General features: G+C 37.4%; 2 protein-coding genes across 2 annotated transcripts in view; one reads left to right on the forward strand and one right to left on the reverse strand.

Moving 5' to 3' along the window:
- fbxo10 (F-box protein 10) overlaps positions 1-8,536 on the forward strand; it is a 12,903-nt gene extending 4,367 nt beyond the window's left edge. The window contains exons 3-11 of the mRNA XM_016504668.1: positions 1,030-1,845; positions 2,937-3,086; positions 3,470-3,606; positions 3,734-3,804; positions 3,974-4,126; positions 5,122-5,451; positions 6,081-6,391; positions 6,530-6,711; positions 7,318-8,536. Of these exons, the coding sequence (XP_016360154.1) occupies positions 1,030-1,845; positions 2,937-3,086; positions 3,470-3,606; positions 3,734-3,804; positions 3,974-4,126; positions 5,122-5,451; positions 6,081-6,391; positions 6,530-6,711; positions 7,318-7,495 (2,328 nt within the window). The 3' untranslated portion in view covers positions 7,496-8,536. The remainder of the gene's footprint in view (positions 1-1,029; positions 1,846-2,936; positions 3,087-3,469; positions 3,607-3,733; positions 3,805-3,973; positions 4,127-5,121; positions 5,452-6,080; positions 6,392-6,529; positions 6,712-7,317) is intronic.
- A 1,512-nt stretch (positions 8,537-10,048) lies between these two features.
- On the reverse strand, positions 10,049-15,497 carry LOC107702278 (DNA-directed RNA polymerase I subunit RPA49-like). The gene is made up of 6 exons (XM_016504534.1): positions 15,450-15,497; positions 13,074-13,155; positions 12,612-12,755; positions 12,376-12,457; positions 12,138-12,269; positions 10,049-10,214 (listed from the first exon to the last, which is right to left on the reverse strand). The coding sequence occupies exons 1-6, from the start codon at positions 15,495-15,497 to the stop codon at positions 10,049-10,051; spliced, it is 654 nt and encodes a 217-aa protein (XP_016360020.1).
- Between the last annotated feature and the right edge of the window lie 5,100 nt (positions 15,498-20,597).

Here is a 20,597-nt window from a genome sequence, read left to right on the forward strand (position 1 = left end):
CGATCGACAAACTTTAAACTCGTGATTTCAAATTATGCTGGCTTCATGCTTTTGCCCAATGTCATATTCATGTCATTTGCATTCCGTGCTGTATGAAAAATGAGTGTTACCTTGGCTTATTTGGAAAAAAAAAAAGATTCCCAATGCACACAAACTTCCCAGAATACTGAGTGCCCTGTACAGTGTTTACTTTCTTTTCAATTATTGTGAAAAATGCTTTGTCTTCTAAAGTGTATATATGTTTATTTTACACAATTATTTTTAATCCATTTTCAAATTATTTCAAATTTCTTAAATATTAATTAAAATAAATAAAATTATATCGGCTTTATATCGGCCATCGGCCACCCTACTTTCCAAGATATCGGCATCGGCTGTCAAAAAACCCATATTGGTCGACCACTACTTCTGATGTTCACTCATGTTTATTTCGTGCTATAACTAGTAAAGAGGAAGAAATGATCGGTTCACAACATGCCACATGAACTGCGCTATAGCAATCTGTCATGACACGTTAAAGATACATAAAAAATTACAAGATTTGAAAACTGAGACTTTGTTTTATACCTAAAGTAACCTGCTCCGTCTTGTCTGTTGGCGTGTTGTCAGTTTCCTCTTTGCCCCACGATGTATTTTTCACTGCGTGAGAACATGTGTATCGTGAGAGTGCCATGGCTTGTCGGTCGTGGCAATGGTAACGAAGGGGGGTGGGTCTTTGCGAAGGGTCTATCTATCTATCTATCTATCTATCTCTGTCATTCTGGCTGTCTGTATATCTCTTCATCCCTCCCTCCCCATGTAGGACATGGTTTTCCAACATTAAACATATTGTTTCTCATCATCTCTTTTAACTGATGCTTGAATAATATTAGCTCCATGTGTTCTTGCTACTCTGTAACATTCTTTATACAGAAAATAGTGTCAGTAAATTGTTATTGAAGCAATTTTAAATGGTATCAACATAATCGGATTCTTACTGAGACACTGTCAGTTTTTCTATAGTGCTGAAATATTTTCTCTCTTTATTAGACGTCTTCTGGTCATGTCCAGTTGGACAACTGTAATTTTGAGGGCTGTCAGATTCACATCCGGGGTCCAGGGACGTGTCAGGCTCGTTTTTGCTCCTTCGCTCAGGGCAGCTCAGCCCATTTCCTGGGGGTGGCCATCAGTTTAATGGACAGTTGTGAATTCTCAGGGGGAGATTCTGCCTCTGTCACTGTGGAAGGTGCTCCGGTCTCTGAACGCAACTGGGCCTTCAAACACCTGGTTGCCTTGGCCAAGACCTTCACCATGATGACTAGTAATGGGTCAACTGAAATATCAAATCAGAGTGGAAAAGACAGTATGGGTGCTGGTAGTCATGGAAACACTCCCTTGGAAGGAGTAAACACAATGGAGGACTGGAGTAAACAGGAAGTAGATTTGGAAACAAACTGGGCAAAACAGAAAGGTGGAGACATCCTCCTTCCAGGTCAGGATGGTACAATGATTGAGGAGAATGGCATGGAAACATCGAGTGAGTCAAGTGAGGAAGGTGACGAGCAAGATGGCGAGAAAAGCACAGGCTTAAAACTTTCATATGACCAACACGGACTAGCGCATCTCTCCAAAGTGGATATGCCCGATTCTTCTGCATTTCCTGCGCTGTTGAGTCTGTCTGCAGAGCTACAGAGGGATGCAGAGGCGCAGGATTTGGCTGCATCGGTTCATGGCTGTCTGCTGCGGCGCTGTCTGCTGCGTGATGGAAAAGGTGGTGTTCACCTGTGCAATCACGGTCAAGCTCGACTGGAGGCCAATTTGTTCAGGGGACTCAACTATGCAGTGCGCTGCATCCAGAATGCCAAAGTGAGTAAAACCTGCATCTTAATGCCCTTTAAAGCTGATGTGTGTAATTTTGTCCACGTTAAAATACCATTTACAAGTTTAATGTGCAGAGACTACTATAAGTAAGACTTTAGTTGGCTGATGTCCCCGAAATGTAAAAATAATGCAGCTCTACAGCGTTTGGGAAACACTTTTCGCTATTTACTATTGCTCATAATAGAGATGCACAATATATCAGTATCAGTCAGCCAGTAGTTTTGGTTTATATTGTGTATTTAATTATGCATGCTTATTTCCACTTTTTTTTTTTTTTACTATCATATTACCTTTTCCACCATCTAGCACTCACTGGAAGTTAATCTTTAAAAAATTACACAATACAAAAAGATTAATTTATTTTTAACCTTAACCTAACACTGTTTAATGTAATCTTTAGCAAATGTCAAAACGAATACTCATTTCCATACTGTACTAATTCAGTTTTTTTTTATTTTAATGTACTTAGACAAAATAGTATAGAATTTTAACATTGGCAATTAATCTGTTATTGGCCATAACATGAAAATAATTTTTGTCTTATTGGTATCAGCCAGAGTTTAAATATTGTGCACCCCAAGCTCATAATTGCCAGTCTAATCTGGATTTGAGCAACTCATAAACCAAAGTTGTAATACATAACTTCTCCCGCACAGTTTGTACTGCAGATATGAATGGTATCTCAAATTTTGTAGGTTGTTGAGAAGCAATCGGAATTAGAATTTTCACTTAAAACAGTGAAAAACAGTGGGCTCTTTTGGCTTGCGCCAGTGAGCAACCACATAGCAACCACTCTGACTACCCTAGCAACTGCATAGTAAAACACATGAACCACTAAAAACACTTTAGTAACTGCGTAGCTAGCAACACCCTGACTATTACCCACACCATCCTATTATCATGTCATTTTTTAATTCCATTTAATGCAGCTGGTAGCACAAAAATTACACACAGCAGAATAAGAACACAATGTCATGAAATGTTTTCTATAATGCAGATGTTTCTGATCATCCCCTCTCTTTTATCATCTTCTCATGTCTCTGTTTGATATACTGGGCATCTTTTTTTCTGTTTAGATGGTGATGTTGCGTAATGAAGTGTGTGGGTGCAAGGCATCTGGTGTGTTCCTGCGACTCTCTGCTCAAGGTCTCATTGCTGAGAACAACATTCATTCTAACGGAGAAGCGGGACTAGACATCCGCAAAGGGGCTAATCCTATCATACTGGTACACATTTCATTTAGTATTCTGCACAGAAGAAAAAAAATGCATATTGGCTGTTTATTAGTACTTATAAAGCACATATTAATGCCTTTGGTCATATCTGCATGACCACATTTTAGATCCCTTAAATATATGTGTGTTTCTCTGAACACATCTTATTATCTTACACAGGTTTGCTTTTAAATAAATTCATGTTGTTTTAAGGAAGTTTCTGTATTTTTAATGGAAAACCCAAAACAAAAAAATCTAACATTTTCTTTAGTTTAATCAAGAGAACTTGTACAGTGGAAAGAAGTCTAGAAAATATATTGGAATTTCCACTATGCCATATAATTTTCTGTGGTACATTCTGTTTTTTCTTTCCCTTTCTTTTTTCCTGGTTACAGTGTAATAGAATCCACAGTGGCTTGCGTTCCGGGATCGTTGTCCTGGGCAACGGGAGAGGTTCTATCCGCAGCAACCAGATCTACGGCAACAAGGAAGCTGGCGTGTACATTCTTTTTAATGGCAATCCTGTTGTCAGGTATGCAGTAATGCAGGGGTTATTGTGTTTTATTCAAATAAAACAGGAAAACAAGAACAAAATTAGATATATTTGTTGTTATCATGAAACTAATATGATTTCTGTTTCTGTTCTCTCTTTATGACAGTGGAAATCACATTTTCCAGGGCCTTGCAGCAGGCATTGCCATCAATGAGAATGGAAGAGGACTGATCAGTGGTCCGTTTGATTGCAGTACAATTTTCTATTTGCCATGTAGTTGTTTATAGGCGCTTCAAGCACAGCAGACCTTGCCCTTTTCAAGTGTTTCCTCATGCTCTTGAAACAGCCCAATTAAATTACACTAAATCAATTTTAACCGCTGCTTTACTTCTCTCGTCTCTGCTAGAGAATGTTATTAGGCAGAATCAGTGGGGTGGTGCTGATATCCGTCGAGGAGGTGATCCAGTCCTGCGCAATAACTTCATCTGTTATGGCTACTCGGACGGAGTGGTGGTGGGAGAGAGAGGGAGGGGCCTCATTGAAGGCAACCACATATATGGTGTGTATAGTTTGTCATATTTGTACATTTAAGGCATTTGGCAGATATTATCATGAATTTGTTTCAGTCTGTTGCCAATGTGTTTGCTATAGAAATTAGTTATGTGGACGGTCAGGTGCTATGCAGCAATTTTCCAGTGAGAAGTCATTTTCTATCTGCATTGAAAGGGAAAATTCAGTGCGACAAAATCATATCTAGTCAAAACATGTAGCGTGTTTGGCGTGCAGTATATAGACATTTGGACTAACACAAAAACCAACTGAAAACCAACACAAAAACCAACTAATTTTAAAAATGTGAGGCTGATTATGACAAAAACCATCAGAATAAAGTATTTTTAGGTCTGTTTGAATACCAAACTAAAATAACAGTTATAAAATTAAAGACCTTTTGAGAATAAAGTGGTAACAAGATTAAATTACAAGATTAAAGTAATAATATTTTGAGAATAAAGTCAAAATTACAACAGTGTAACATTGCAGTATTACAGTATTAATGTCAGAAAAAAGTCATTTTCTTGGTCATGACATTATTTACATTCATTTAATGAATTAATTTCATATTGTTCCATTCTGCTTTCTGAAGTACGGTTGAAAATCGTGAAATTGATCAAAATTATTATTTTTTTTACTTTTTACAGCGTTATCTTTGCCACTTTTACATTTCGCAACCACTTTTTTGAGACAGTCTAATCTGCTTTAGAATGATATTTACGTGTTATAACAAAAAGACCATTTGATTTTAAAAATGTGAGTTGTTGCAGAAAAAAGGGGCATTTTAGTACCACACTAATATTTATGAGAATAAAATTGAACTGAAGACTTTTTGAGAATGATCTAATAGACCTTTGACAAGTGATAAAAGCATTTCGAAAATAATGTGGTAAAATTACAAGTTTAATATTTTGAGAAAAAAGTCAAAGTTACAAAGAAGTTAAGAGTTAATTTTTTGGGTTATGATATTGTGTAATTGTGTTTTTCCCTGGTATTTTGTAGGCAACAGAGGCTGTGGGGTGTGGGTAATGTCATCTAGTCTACCTCAGCTCATTGGAAATCATATTACCCATAACCGCATGTATGGGTTAGCCGTATTCTGCCGGAAGGACACAGATTCTGCCGTGGGCCGAGAGGGCTATCGCTCTTTACAGGAAAGAGAGAGAGGAATCGGGGTTGGAGAGAGGGACAGAGGAGGGCCGGAGAACTTCAATGAGGAAGGAGAACTGATGGCATGGGAAAGTGATATCGATAGCGAAGATGAACGCTTTTCCTCCCGACGGCCAATCACAGTGGCCCTAATGGAAAACAACTGCATTAGCCACAACGGAGGTGAGTTGCTGTTAAATATCATATCTCTTTTACCTCATCAGGGATGCTGAAATTACGCAGAAGTTGGATTTAAATTTTGCTGCTAATTGGAACACAAGCAGTTTGAATATGCCATAAGTGCAGTAGCCCCTCACTGCAGAAAACAAGATCCAGGGGGCGTGGTTGGATCCACATCTAGGGGGTGGAGATTGGTAGGATTAGGGGTGGAGATGGGTAGGTTTAGGGGTGGAGATTGGTAGATTTAGGGGTGGAGATTGGTAGGTTTAGGGGTGGAGATGGGTAGGTTTATGGATCAGGGGGTGGAGATGGGTAGGTTTAGGTAGATGTAAGGTGGGAGGAGTTGGATCTGGATCCGGATCCAACCACGCCCCCTGGACCTTGTGTTCTGCAGTGAGGACCATCTCCTTGAGTGGTCTGTCATTATTCACTAGTTAGCGATGACAAAATTAGCATTTTCTGATTTTTGCATCAAGAAAATGACTTGATGAATTAAAAGCCTTTTGTGAATCTGATTACTATGGAGCCACAAATTAACAAGAGTATCCTAAGTATCCTTTGTCATATATGTTCATATTGGATTGACATCTCAGCCACGTCTGTCTCCTTTCTTCTTCTCTCTGTCTCTCCAGCTGTTGGAGTGTATGTGAAGAGCAGTGAGCCTCTGAACGTGGTGGCCAACATGGTGAAGAATAACAAAGCAGCCGGCGTGTCTGTCATTCAGAGCGCTCAGCTAACACGTTTAGTTGGAAACTGTGTCCTCTGTAATGGCTGGACGGGTGTGACTGTGGACAGAGAGTGTCGAGTCGAGCTGCGTGGCAATGGCGTTTATGGCAATAACTGTCACGGTGTCTGCTTCCGAGGCGATGGGCTGATTGTGGAAAACGATGTGGTCGGAAATAATGCTGTTGGAATTCGAGTGATGGACAATGCAGATGTTAAAGTGAGTTGTCACGTCGTTGAAAAAGTCACACAGAGAGGATACAGAGGTCGATGGGGTTTGCGTCACATCCTGTCTACTAATATTAGAGATCGACAAATACTGTTGTTGTTTTTTTTTTAACTGTTTTTTGTTCTGCAGGTATTGAGGAATCGTGTTCAGGCGTTGCGGGGTTATGGGATTTCTGTCAAGGAGCGGGTCCGAGGTGTGGTTCAGGAAAACCTGGTTTATCAAGGCCACCCCACGAGTACTAAATCCCCCATACGGACAAACCCACAGAACCTGGAGTGTGTTGTACTTAACAACTCTCTGCTCACACCCAGGTTAGACACACTCACATGTGACAGGCAGAAAAACTCTATATACTGTATGCAGTCTAGAAGCATAGGCCAGTTTCATATGTCATTTTGCTGAAAGATATAACTGTAACAGACAATAGTTTAATAATCAATTATTTAATCAAATTTATTTAATAAACATTTGAATGGTGACTGTAAGAAAAACTAGTTATCATGGGAGATTTATTCAAACATACATTAAATAATGAAGACAACAGGTTCAAAAATATAAATATGTTATAATAAAGTGCATATATTTAGCTTCTTGAGTTATTTTTTCTAGCTGCCTGTCAAGCTATGGAGTATAATGTTTAGTGAAGTTTTGGTCACTCATCAACTGAAAACAACATAGGCTAAAAGATTTTGGTTTATCAAAATGAAAATTAATTGATAATGTGAAATTGATATTGTCAACCCAGTTCTCTAGTGTCTACACAGGGGACATGTTTACCAGTTATAGCTCGGAGAGGTGCTAATTATGCGTCATCATTTTGGTCAAAAGTTTTGGCCCTCCAAATATATTTGGTTTCTGTTCATCACTAATAATATATGGCATAATATATTTGACCTCTATTATTCTTTCTGTTCTAGATCACAAGCACTCTGGGCTCTGGAAAATCCATCTCCTCGTCCCCACAATAGTAACCCCTCTAGCGTCACCCCCTCCACACTTCCTGCTCACCTTGCCATCACCATGACAAACAGAATCACTGCCTCTGTAGAAAGTGGTTGCCATAACAACGGCAGCATCTTTTGCTCAATTTTATGAGGTACGTAGTTCCCGGCTCAACAACATCAGATGGAAATTCATAAAATGTCCCCTCAGTGTGAACCCTGGTTGAAGAAGGACATAGAAGAGGTCAAGGCACTGCTTCAACATGTGGTTTGGATGATGAAAAATCGGAATAAGCTTCAAGCACCTGACGTTCAAATGCACTTTTTTTAATGACTAACCAAAGGTAGGTTGTTTAGTAGTCAGGTAATCAAACTATGAAGGATTAAGGCCACTTTTTTGATCTGAAATGAATCATTCCACTCACTCGAAATGGAAGTGAAGCTGGTCTGGGATCAGTGTTTATGAGCATCTTACTGGAGTTTGTATTTTATCACATACCTGAAGTCTAGTTGGCTACCAATCCAGCAGAAAGCCCGTTCAATACAGGACAGTTTACTGAGACAAAACTATTTATGAATTACTGGAAGTTCTTCAAATCAAGCTTCTATTCAACAAAATCTTCTGCGAATCAATAAGACACATGGATTTAATTGTCCAATGAACCTACAGCCTGTTATTATCATTTCAGACATTCACACAAAGTCAGGAGGGACAAAGAGACACAAGGGAAGTAGAAGCGAGAGACATGTCACATGGCTTACGCTCTCTCTCTTCCCAAAAGACCAGGACCAGTGCTGAAAATAGAAGATAAACAAATTCAGTGCACCGCAGGAATTGTAGTCCTGCTGGCTTCCGCTGAGATTCTGTAATGGACAAGAACAAAACAGCATGTACTGCATATCAAGATGCAGCCAGTCATAAGCTGGCAGAATCTGTTGCATTACATCAAGTGGCAATATTCAACTTTCCTCTAAAAACAATCCAGTTTTATGTACATGTGCACATTATTGAAGGGTTTTGCTCTTGTATGACCTGGCAGCCCAGCCCAAACTGGCTGAATAGAAAGGTTGGAAGATTTAAAAAAAAAAAAGACAATTTAAACACCCTAAAGGAATAGTCTGACCTAAATATGTTGTCATCAGTACCCTCGTGTCATTCCAAACCAGTGACTTTTCTTCTGTGGAACACAAAAGAAGTTACTCGTATTGTTTATTTAAACCGTTTCAGTTCCCATTGACTTCCATTGTGTGGACAAAATTCAATGAAGGTTGATGAGAACCGAAAGTGTTTGGATATCAACATTCTTCAAAATATCTTCTTTTGTGTTCAGCAGAAGAAATACATACATACGGGTTTGGAACAACATGAGGGTGAGTAAATTATGAACTATCCCTTTAAATGTGATGTCACAGGCACTGATTTAATAGGCCTGTCAATGGATCATTTATTTTGAACTGTATAGCAGTGAAGAGCTTTACTGACATCATATTCAGATATGCAATGGCCGCTATGATAGCTGTTTTACTATTTTGGAGACAAGTAGCAAGATTATCACAGGTTCACAGCTAAATAGAACCATATGAAAACCCTTTTGAGCCATGCTATAATGTCAAAAACCTTTGTAGGTAAGAAAATAACTAGACTAATGATAAATTGTAACTTCAGTCAGTCTTCAGGTAGTTGTCCTAAAGTAGTAACAGGGCTTGGAACTGGTTGGATTTCTTAAGCGACCTTGGCTGTGTTCAGAATGGAATACTAGCTTACTATTTACTGAACATTGCACAGTATATACTGTAAATTGCTTATTCTTTTTTAAAGATGCTAAAACAGTAGGTATTATTCTGAATCTACTAACATTGTTGTCATATGACCTCATTGCAGGTGAGGTGTCAACCTCAATATTCAAGGTTATTTTGCAGTTAAATTATAATTTTTTTTAAATGGCTACTTTTGGTGGAGTATGATCAAATAATGACTCGTAAAAGAAATGATCTTTCAGCAGTAATATCGGGTCATTCATTATACTGGAACTGGAAGTACAAGTCATAGCTATTGCTTGTAAAACTAAGATGACTGGGTATCCTGAACATTTGCACTCTTTGCACAGTATACATACTGCAGGAATAGTATGGAAGTATGCCATTACGAACATAGCCCATCACTAAAATTAGGGATCTTGTAATGCGATTTCTTCCCAGAATACTAGACATTATTTATCGAAAGATAGCCATCTTATGTTAGATTTACAGCAGGCTGTTATTATTTTTGTAGTGTTTTCATACCAACTGCTGGTTTGATTTATAAAGTGCAATATGTATCTACTAAAACGTGCCTATTTTTACAGTATGGTTTTTATACTTATTGTGCAGTATAAATATAATCACCATCATAGCAAATTGCCTAATTTCTGTCATTTTTGTCTGAGGATACTGTGAAGATATGGATTTCATTCCTAAAACCAAAGACATTTTTCACAAGAAAAACAATCCTTGTCCTCGCTTTCTATACAATAATATTGTCAATCAATACAGATGTAATTCCAGGCTCCTACTGTCGTCTCAAGTATATGCAAAAAAAATAAATAAATCAGAACACAGGCAATTCCAATCTAAGTTAACTGAATAATCTTACAAGACGACAGTAAATGTAACACTTTCAATTATAGCCGGTTCCCACACAGCTTAGAAACATACTGCTGTCCACAGCTCAGTTCATCCTCTTGCGTTTCCTGCGTTCCATACGTCGTTCGTAATGCACCAGTGGAAGAACCAGAGAGACCATCCTGTGCTCATCATGTGTCACGGCCTCTTCTCTACTGTAGGCAGACTGACGGCACAGGGTCAGCCCCATGGCCTTGGCCACCTCCAACATTCTGCACACAAACAGTGTCAAGGTAAGGATAACAGGGATTTAGAGCAGTGACTCTCAACCTTTTTGACTCCAAAGCCTCCATTTGTGCATAACATTCATAGGCCCTCCTATCTAAAGGGGGCATTTACACAACATCATTTTCAACTAAAAACGGAAAACTTTTTATGCAGTTTGGCTGTTCATTTACATGATAACAGTGTTTTGGCTCTTTAGGTACGTGTGCAGGTGCATTGTTTTCCTTTGCAAAGTGATATCGCCAACTACAGGCCTGGCATGCATAATGCAACGTTTTTATTCGTTTTCACAGATCTATGTGAATGAGGACCGTTTTGACAATGTTGTCATCTGTATGTGAAATTTTTAAAAAATGCAAACCTTTTCCATTTTTAGTACATTGTCATGTAAACATACCTTGAGATGATATACTTCATGCATGTTTTTTTTTTCAGTTTAAAGTAACATTTTACAATAAGGTTCTATTTATTACTATTAGAGAACATTAACTAACAATGAAAAATATTTCTAAAGCATTTATTAATCTTAGTTAATGTTAACTTCAACATTTACTAATACATTACTTAAATCAAAAGTTCAATCTGTTAATATTATTAAATGAACCTGAGCAAACAAACTAACAACATTAACAAAGATGAATAAATACTGAAACACTATAATATACTGCTTATTGTTAGATAATGCGTTAACTAAAGTTAATCAATGGAACCTTGTAAAGTGTTGTAAATAGAGATGCACTGATACTGAATTTCTCTGCCGATACCAATAGCTGATTATTCAGAATGATATCTGCCGATACCAATAGTTTGATTTTCTTAAGGAATAAAACCTCTCCTAACCGATGCTAAGTTTTAACTACATAGGGAACCCTCTCATTTGGCACATTACTATAATATTAAAGGTTAAAATTTACAAAAGAGCTATTATATTAGCTCTGTTGTAAATATACAACTGCTAATTATTTTCATATATCATAAATACACTCAAATAAAAATTGAAATGTCTGTTTATAACTAATTTGCACATAGTCCTCATAAATACCTGTCTTCATGCCAGATTTAGGCCTATTCAAATATACATGTACATATATAATTATAAGTAAAAATGCTCCCCTTTAGTGTTGTTTTATAGCTAACTAGTGAACAGTGGATAACTTTGCTGAGGTAAATGCCAAGTTAAGTGAAATACTTTTCACAATCTATTTTATTGGCATCTTTCTGCGGTTGAAACACTGATTGAGCGATTACATTAGACATGATGCATTTTGGAAGCTATATTGTATCTTTCAGCATACCTTCTGATGTTCATTCATGTTTATTTTGCACTATAACTTAAAGTGGAAGAGACTCGCGCTCTATGCTTCCGCTTGAACTGAGGTGCTACAGCGGTCTGTCACATCACATTTAAAAGTGTCAAAATGGCATTCATTGATTGAATGATATTACGCAGCGCCTGAAAATAGTCCCCAGCTAGGTAACTTCCAATAAGCCTATTTTCAGGCACTGCGTAATATCATTGCGCCTGCTGCACCCACGGTACAGCAGCAAAGTTCCTTGATTATTATGCTGGAATGAGAGTATAGTTCCTAGCCATATCGGCCTAGAAAATCTCAACTTTTCATTTTCCGTCGGTCTTGTTACACAATGTAACTACAGAAGAGTCAAGTTTTAAATAGGAAAAATATCGAAACTCTTTGGTCATTTTTGAGCGAGATGCTAACGGTCTAATCAGATTCAATGATCTATGCTAAGCTACAGCTAAAAGTGCTACCGCCAGACCCGGAGATCGGCTGAATGGATTCGAAAACGGTAAAACTCAACTGTTTAACTCTAGGGGAGTTGGAAAATGAGCCTATTTTCAAAAATAGAGGAGTGTTCCTTTAAGGTGTAAAATAATACTTCTGACTTACTTGACATCACTGATGCCCATGTCTCGGTGTAGGAGTGTAAGGTTAGCCGTCTGATCACTCATGTGCAGCAGTAAAGCTAAACAGTGAGCAGCCAGTTTCATACGCATGGACGACGACACCGTGTTCCTGAGGCTGTTGAGACATTTATATACTGCAATTTCAGAGTTTTTAAAAAGATTAAAACAAAAATGAAGTCAGAACAGCCTGCAGGACTGTGCCTCGTTCGGAGGAAACACACCTGCCGTTGTGGAAACTCTCCACTGTGAAATCCTTCAGCACTTTGTTGATGATGATTCGTGGACATCCATCCTCACTACCAACTTCAGAAGAGAGTGAAAATAAATGAGTTTATTGACAGGTTAAAAAAACACAATGGCCATATAAAACGAGAACATTTGGAATCAATACACTACTACCATGTCATCTAGTGGCAGAGACATCCTAAAAAATCAGCTTTGGTTCTTTAACACTCACATTTGAAGGAGAGACGTCTCTGTAGCGAGGCTTTGATGAGGAAGGACAGGTACCAGATGCAACGAGACTGTCTGTCACGAGCTGCTTCCTCTTTAGGAAGTGATTCAAGATGTCCAAGAACAATCTGCAGACTAGAGAACACAACTGGGTGAATTTAGAACCGATCTGGAGCTAAAAATGATCCAAGATGACTTCTAGCAGACTTCCCTAAACCAATTTTTTTTTTGTAATTTTCATGTCTTTCCACCCATTTCCAAGATTTTTGAAAGTAAAGTAAAGTAAACTTATGCTTTCAGGACTTTTGAAGGGCTGGAAATCACTATTTTAATTTCTGATATTTCTAGATTACTGAAGATACTCATGGAATAATAATAGAAGGAAGTTAAGGATCTTGACACAAACAAATGCTGTGGAGAGGAGTGGTAAAACATGGAGAAGCATATAAAGAACTAAAAAGGATACGTTGATCAAAGGGGTACACATCTTCTGCTTTGTCTGCCTCAGTGATGCATGGAGGGAGGGTTAGGGACCCCCCTAATTTATACTACTATGAAAATAGTGTCCTTGAAAATAAATTAGAAGGTGCTGACTTGGTGGAATAAAGTGAGGACTCTGTCACAGAATCCCTTAATTTATAACAAATTTAAAGAATGCGTGAATTTTAGAGATTATTAAAGACTTGAAGTATTTATTTTTGATCTCCAAAATGAAGATTCATTTTCCAAAATTACAGCTTGGAATGATGCTCAACTTTATATTATGCTCACAAATGTTTCAAGTTCTTGATTTCATACATTTTCAAAAATGTTTAAATGGTGCTCGTAATGGAAATAAAAACATCTAAAGGACAATCGTAATTTGTATAAAAATGATAGCTAGAATAAATTTCACTCTTGGTTAATCATTTCAAACAATTAATTTTTATAATGTATCATTTGTATTACATTGTTCAAGTATAAACTTGTTACTTTAAAAGAAAAGAAAAAAACAAAATTTGGAAAGAGGGAATAAACTATATTAATATTTTTAACGACGTTCCAGACAAGGATATTATAGTTTAGAATTTTTACATTTGTTTTATTTTAATATCGTTTTCAAATTTGCTATAAAATTCAGTTTAGTTTTTATTAGTTTCATTCATATTTTTGTTAGTTTTAGTTTAGTTTTCATTTTGTGAACACATTTTTATTTAGTTTTTATATAGTTTAGTTTCAGTTTTAATTAAAGTTTAGCAGAATTAACAGATCACTTCCAGAGCTCAGGCCAAAGAAAGACGTAGGCATAATTTAACCTTAGAGAGGCAAACATATAGCGACACAAAATTAACGCATGCTGAGATTGATTAGATGGTAATAGTACACAAATATACGCCAAAGAAAGCAGGCAAGCCTTTTTTACTAAATTAATCTACACAAGTCGCGCTTAATGTCATATCCAATGATGTGTGTTGAGATATTTAGTATGAAAATAAATGTAGCCTGATGGTTGGTTGGTCATATATCTTTTCTTATTTAACCATAATCATGATATTGTAACTGTGGTGTCTTGCTCACTTTTCCGTGAACAGCCGCCCTGTTGAAAAAAAACAGCATATGCTGGTTAGGTATATGTTTTGAAGCTGGGATGCTGGTTTGAGCTGGTCCTTTGCTGGTTTAAGCTGGTCCTTTGCTGGTTTCAGCTGGTCCTTTGCTGGTTTATGCTGGTCCTTTTTTGGTTTATGCTGGTCCTTTGCTGGTTTATGCTGGTTTGAGCTGGTCCTTTGCTGGTTTATGCTGGTCCTTTGCTGGTTTGAGCTGGTCCTTTGCTGGTTTAAGCTGGTCCTTTGCTGGTTTATGCTGGTCCTTTGCTGGGCTATGCTGGTCATGTGCTGGTTTTAAGCTGGTCGGACCAGCAAAGGACCAGCTTAAACCAGCTCAAACCAGCATCCCAGCTTTAAAACATACCTAACCAGCATATGCTGTTTTTTTTCAACAGGGCGTGCATCAATCAAAACTGGGACTAATGAAATTCAATAATAACGGCAATCGCATTTAACAGTAAAGGCTTATATTTGAATGTTATTTTCATTTATGAAGAATTATAAGCGTGTGTATGATGTGATTTAGCCAATGCACATTTGTTCAAAAGCCTGGCAGAGTGATCACAAGATGCTAGGCAAAAGTTTTGTGTTGTTTACAGAAAGGCGCGTTCTCATCTTTTTTTCTGTTAATTATCATGTTGCGCTGCATGTCTGTTTTTCTTCAAAGCACCAACTTAGAGTGCCTAATGTTGGTTTGATTGCTTGTGTTACATGAGAAAATAAATAATCTTGCTTAGCCTACCTGATGTAATAGATTTAATGCGAGTGCGGTCTTTATGCCAAACGGTTCTCGTCTGGTACAGAATTAAATTAGTGCTGCTGTCAGATAATGGTCGGGTGTTCCGTAGGTAGGCCTACTGTTCGTTTGTTTTACTGCTAATTCGTTTTTAAACCAGACTTGAAAAACATAACCTCTGACCAAAGCATAAAAGTCCCCGTAGTTGAAGACGCAAGCTTTAAGTAGTTTAATTCGAATTTCATTTGGCCGTTCACACAGTGCACCTAGCTTCTTCTTCATTATTAGAGAATTAACCACTGCTCTATTAACCCAGCGCGTTGTGCCTATTTCAAATTTCGCATTATTTGAATTTCAGCATATTAACATTCTATTACGTCACCTACCTATGAACTGGCTTCATATATGTGAGAGAGAGACAGCGGGAGCACGTTTACATTTATGCATTTATACGCTTGTATACAAAGCGACTTGCTAAGTTTAGTGTGTGATAATATTCTACAATAATACACAAAGTCTTTACAGATTCTACAGACAGTCTTTCCAGATTTGACTGCTCTGCATTGGACATCATGTCCATGACATTATCTGAGATCAGTGCAGCTGAGAGTGAAGGTGTCCCTGATGGCCTTCGTGGGTCCAGAAGTGACAAGTTCTCCATTGAGTTTGCAGCTTTTATTAAGCTAGATGTGTTCAATCTAGGCGCCATCAGTGTCTATGATGAGATAGATGATAGTAATGATGGTGATTACACAGAGCAGTCCAGTCTTAGCAGTGACACATCTGAAGATGAAACAGGGGCGAGTGTGGCCAGCTTTGAATCGCACTCTGATAAGGGAGGATTTGTCAGTAGGCAGAATACGCAAATGCATTGCGGCAGCATATTAATGCTTAATAGAGGAAGTGATGATAGTGTGGGTTTGCTGAGCAGCAGCAGCACGTCCTCTTGTGAAAGCCAAATTGTCTACCGTCCTCCAATGCACAACGCATCCTTCGTTCCCCTCCATACATCCTCCAATGTTGTTGACACAGCAGGGCCTTCGGTTAGGCTGGATGTCCATAGTGACAAAGAAGCGTCTTCTATAGAGTCTACATCAATAGGAGTAATAGTAAGTCCTATAGAGTCTGTGGACAACAGCGCAGGTAAGACTGAAATTACATTGGAAATTGGGACATTTATGTAGATCAGAATTAGAGCCACTAGTTTATAAGGATCCACGCAACAGTCCCTACCTCTCATGTGTGAGATCCCTTTACAGTGTTGCATATTTTGCATATCTAGAAGCAATTTTAAATAAATGCATGTGGGCCTAATCCCAACCGTGCTGATGTTTAGAACAAAAGCACTCTTGCTCATGTGATATTGGTTTTTACAGTAAGTCAACAATAAGTTATTATAGAGTAACTTAAATTTGAACACAATATTGCCAGTTGAGTTGTCTGTTTTTTTAGTTGGCCAATGAAAAGGGTTTCCAGAAAAGCCAAACGTTGCTCGGGCATCAATTTTTATAGGGGGCACTAGTGATCGCCCAGCATTTTCATGTATGGAAAACAGCAGAACTATTGTTTTTCATAAATATAAATAACTATTATTATTTTTAATAACATTTTTCTTAAGCTTACACTGCAATAATTAATGCAGTGTCTTAAGATAATATTTTTAAGTGATGATTCAAAACTGAAAAATACATTATTAATGCATTTACTGTTGTCATTCCAGAATATTAAGAATATTGGGCCTGTAAGTCCTGCATCGATTCAGCTATATTCTGTAGCTTCTAGAAACAAAACTGCACCATATATGTATTTGACAGGGCATTTTGCGAGCCAGAGCCTGTTCTCTGTAGTCCTTTAAAGAAACGTGTCACTCCTGAGACACAGATTGAACAATTTGCAAAAGTCATTTTCAGAAAATTTCAAAGAAATTTTAGAAAATGTAAGAAATTGATTTAGATTTTGTGTGTGTATATATATATATATATATATATATATATATATACACAAAAAGAAATTTTAGAAAATGTAAGAAATTGATTTAGATTTTGTGTGTGTATATATATATATATATATATATATATATACTCAAAAATCTAAAGGGGCATGTGCCTGAATGTCTAATTGAACAAAACGGTCTTCGTTTTAGAAAACCATGTCAGTCTAAGGAAGAAGATGAAGAACAGGATCTGTTCATTCTTCAAGAGGGCATGGAAGGCTATAAAGCGTCCTTCCCTCTGTTGCGAGACCAAAGTGGAGCCATTTGCGGACCCAGAGCCGGCCGATCTGGATTCATCATGTCCTGCAGAGCTCTCTGGTTTCAAACCAACTGATGGTGAGTCTGCTGCCAGTATTACTGCGGTACCCTGCAAAAACAAACATTTTAAATCAGTATTTTTGTCTTGTGCTACACACACAAAAAAAAATTATTATAACATTCTTTATGTGTGTTTTTTCAGAATCTGAAGAGTTTGGCTATGAAATGGGAAGCTTTAGCACAGTGAATGAGGAAACCCCTACATTTAGCAGCAAACTGGTACACTTACTGAATTCTATAAATATTTAGATTTTACATAAGTTGCGTCTTGATCAAAACATCTGTTTAAAACGATTTACAGATTTTCGATTCTAAAACCTTTAAGGTTTGATACTGAGAGACTCAAATCTTAAAGGTTATGTACGTGCTTCAACGTGCTCATAATAATAACTCTGTGTTCTTTTTAACTTTTGCAATTAGACAGAAGATGCTGATTGCCTAGATGAGTTCAGCCTTAGCAGCGACACATCCGAAGATGATTGTAGGCATCGTGTGATCAGTTGTGGCGTGTTCTCCGTCCAGAGAGGAAAACCGGTCCATAGGCTGAGTGAATGGAGCTTTAACAGCGACCTCTTCATAGGTGAAGGTGGAAGTGACAATAGCCTGGATTTGTTAAGCATTAGCAGTGCCATGTCTTCCACTGATGAACGAAGAGTCGCTTGGCAGAATGTTCCTGCTAGAGAAGCATGTGCATGTTCCGACTGCAGGAACATGTACTCAACAGGGCCTTCAATGAGCTTGGAGGTGCAGAGTGACAAAGAGGCATCTCCTGTAGACACTGTGGAGAACAGCACAGGTGAGACTGAAATTACACTGGAAACTGGGACATTTATGTAGATATTAAATACAAGCACAGCATACTAGCATGTGAGGATGATTCTGTTTTGTTTTGTTTTTTACAAATCTATTAAGTGAATGAATTTTTTTTTTTTTTTTTTAGGAAATCATACCAATTTGTGGAAGAAGATGAAGAATGGGAGCTCTTCGTTCTTCAAGAAAGCACAAAAGACTCCAAAGTGTCCCTCGTTCTGCTGTTGCTGCTGCGAGACCAGAGTGGAGCCATTTGTGTCTCAACCAGAGGACTTAGAGCCGAACCCACAGCCGGCTGATCCCAAACCATTTTTTGTTGCAGAGCCCTCTGGTTTCAAGCCAACTGACGGTAAGTCTGCTACCATTATTACTGCAAAAACAGAAAAAAAAAACATTTTAATCAGTATTTTTGTCTTGTTTTACACAAACTGGTGTAGTAGATTATAAAAAAAAATTTGTATGTTTTTTTTTTAGATTCTCAAGAGTTTTATTTTAAAATGATAATGTTGGAATCAGGAAGCTTTGGATTTCTGTGAAGCGATTTCAACTAAAGGGGACCCCCATGAAGGCAGCAGTAACCTCAAGCCCACCACATCAGGACCAGAGAGCTCAGACCAGCCTTCATCTGCCAGCCTGACCAAATGAATATTTCATTATTCATTTTTTAATAATAATGATAATACTAGATATGTACATTTTCTGAAGAAAATGTGAGTGGTGGTTGCTGTGGCAAAACTCGACACTAGGGTCTTTTTTGTCATGTTTTAGGTAATTGCTATTAGCATGTAGCTATTCGGTGATAGCATGAGTAGCATGTTGGAAGTCTTGTTTGGTAGCATTAGTCAAAAGAGCCAATCCCCATGTCTATACAATGTTCTGATGCAGAGATGTAGGTCTTGTTAAACTGTTGCTAGGGTACTCTGTTTAGTTGCTAGGGAGTGGCTTGGCAGCTGCCAGTGATGATACTCCAAAGGCTGCTTGCCAGTATGAATGACATAAACCAACCCCCATGCCTCTATGACATTCAGATTTAAAGATATCCCTCTTTAGGTTTGGGTTGCTAGGGTGCCGTAAATGGTTGCTAGGGCGTGGCTTGACAGCCTCACAATGATCCTGAGAGACTGATTGGTTGCCTGAGTAAAATGAAACCACCCCAATATGTCTCTATGACATTGTCATCTAGAGTTATGTTCAATGCAAAATGCCTATGCAAGTTACCATATTTGGAAAAACATTTGCGCTCAGTTCCTTTACCATAGTATGTCTATGGGGCAATTTTCGGGTAGCAGTTGTGCCCCAGGGGTAGGGCTACAACTTATACCCCATTGCGAGGTATGTTCTCACACAGCTTGCCAGGCTCTTCAAATGTGGTAATCCACGTGTTTCTACGAAATCCTCGTTCGGCGCTATGACCCGTCAAATTTGGACACATTGTTAAGTCTATGGAAGCCATAGGCATAGCACACCTCTGCCAAGTTTCTAACAGTATTTAACATATATTCACCAGTGATTAAAAGGATGTCTTAAAAATAAAATACAAAATCAAATAAATGTTCCATGTAAATTTATACATTTGAATTACTGTATAATTCTTTATTTATAAGCCAGTATTTATATATATATATATATATATATAATCCCTTTGTTTCTTACCTTTGGCTGCTCCGAAAGGTGAAATAAATCTTACAAATGTTCACATAAAAGGTCAAAATTATATATTGTCATGAATATGTTGAGTTGAGAATAGTGATATGTATTTTAGGAAAATCATTGGTATTGATAAATTATTATTTTTAAAAACTGTAATCTAAATGGTGCACATACACAAGAACATAGACATGATTGGAAAAGGCTAAATGGTCATAAAACAGTCACACGTATACTTTTCATGGTCAGAAATGGCTGCAATAGGAAATAAAATAAATCGGGAATGAGAAAAAAATAAATATAAGTTTTTCTTCAATTTTTTTCTTATAAATAATGCTTTCTCTGTGTTCAGATTTGACTGTAATAATAATGCAAAAACGGACACTATAATTGAACATATAGGCACCAATCAGCCTCCATTCATTTGATCTTAAATATAAAAAAATATTTTATCTAATATATATATACAGTCTATGATATATATATATATATATATGTGTGTGTGTATATATATATCTATATATATATATAATATTTAAATAAATGGTGCATAATTTAGAAGTGAATATATAGAACACAACTTGAAGCAGAATTTTCACAGCCAAGCAGTCCTTACTCTCATCAAAACATTAAAATGTAGAATGTAATGGAAAAAGTATTCCAAAATCATCACACCCATTATATTTCTCATATATTTTATCTTTATTTATTTATTTAGGCTACTCTTAGATAATGATTTCAGGTCATTTGTGTGCTTAACTCTGCTGCTGCGCCAAAATGTGTTTGAAAAGTTTTTAGATCAGATCGGCACAAGTTATTTTGTGCAGTACATGTATCAATGAATTTGTGAATAACAACGGACTGGAGATTTTTCCTTCCCATTGGCTTTCAAAGAATGGGACA

The sequence above is a fragment of the Sinocyclocheilus anshuiensis genome, unplaced genomic scaffold (genome assembly GCF_001515605.1).
Source record: "Sinocyclocheilus anshuiensis isolate Anshui unplaced genomic scaffold, SAMN03320099.WGS_v1.1 scaffold86, whole genome shotgun sequence".
NCBI classification, from domain to species: Eukaryota; Metazoa; Chordata; class Actinopteri; order Cypriniformes; family Cyprinidae; genus Sinocyclocheilus; species Sinocyclocheilus anshuiensis.

Excerpts from the sequence above, each read along its gene's own strand:
- LOC107702278 (XM_016504534.1), bottom strand. The coding sequence starts at position 15,497 with ATGTCCAATGCAGAGCAGTCAAATCTGGAAAGACTGTCTGTAGAATCT. Across the intron at positions 13,156-15,449 it reads AAAGACTGTCTGTAGAATCT|TATAAATTAGGGGGGTCCCT; the intron begins GTAAAGACTTTG and ends TTTTCATAGTAG. Across the intron at positions 12,270-12,375 it reads GAGAGTTTCCACAACGGCAG|CCTCAGGAACACGGTGTCGT; the intron begins GTGTGTTTCCTC and ends ATGTCTCAACAG.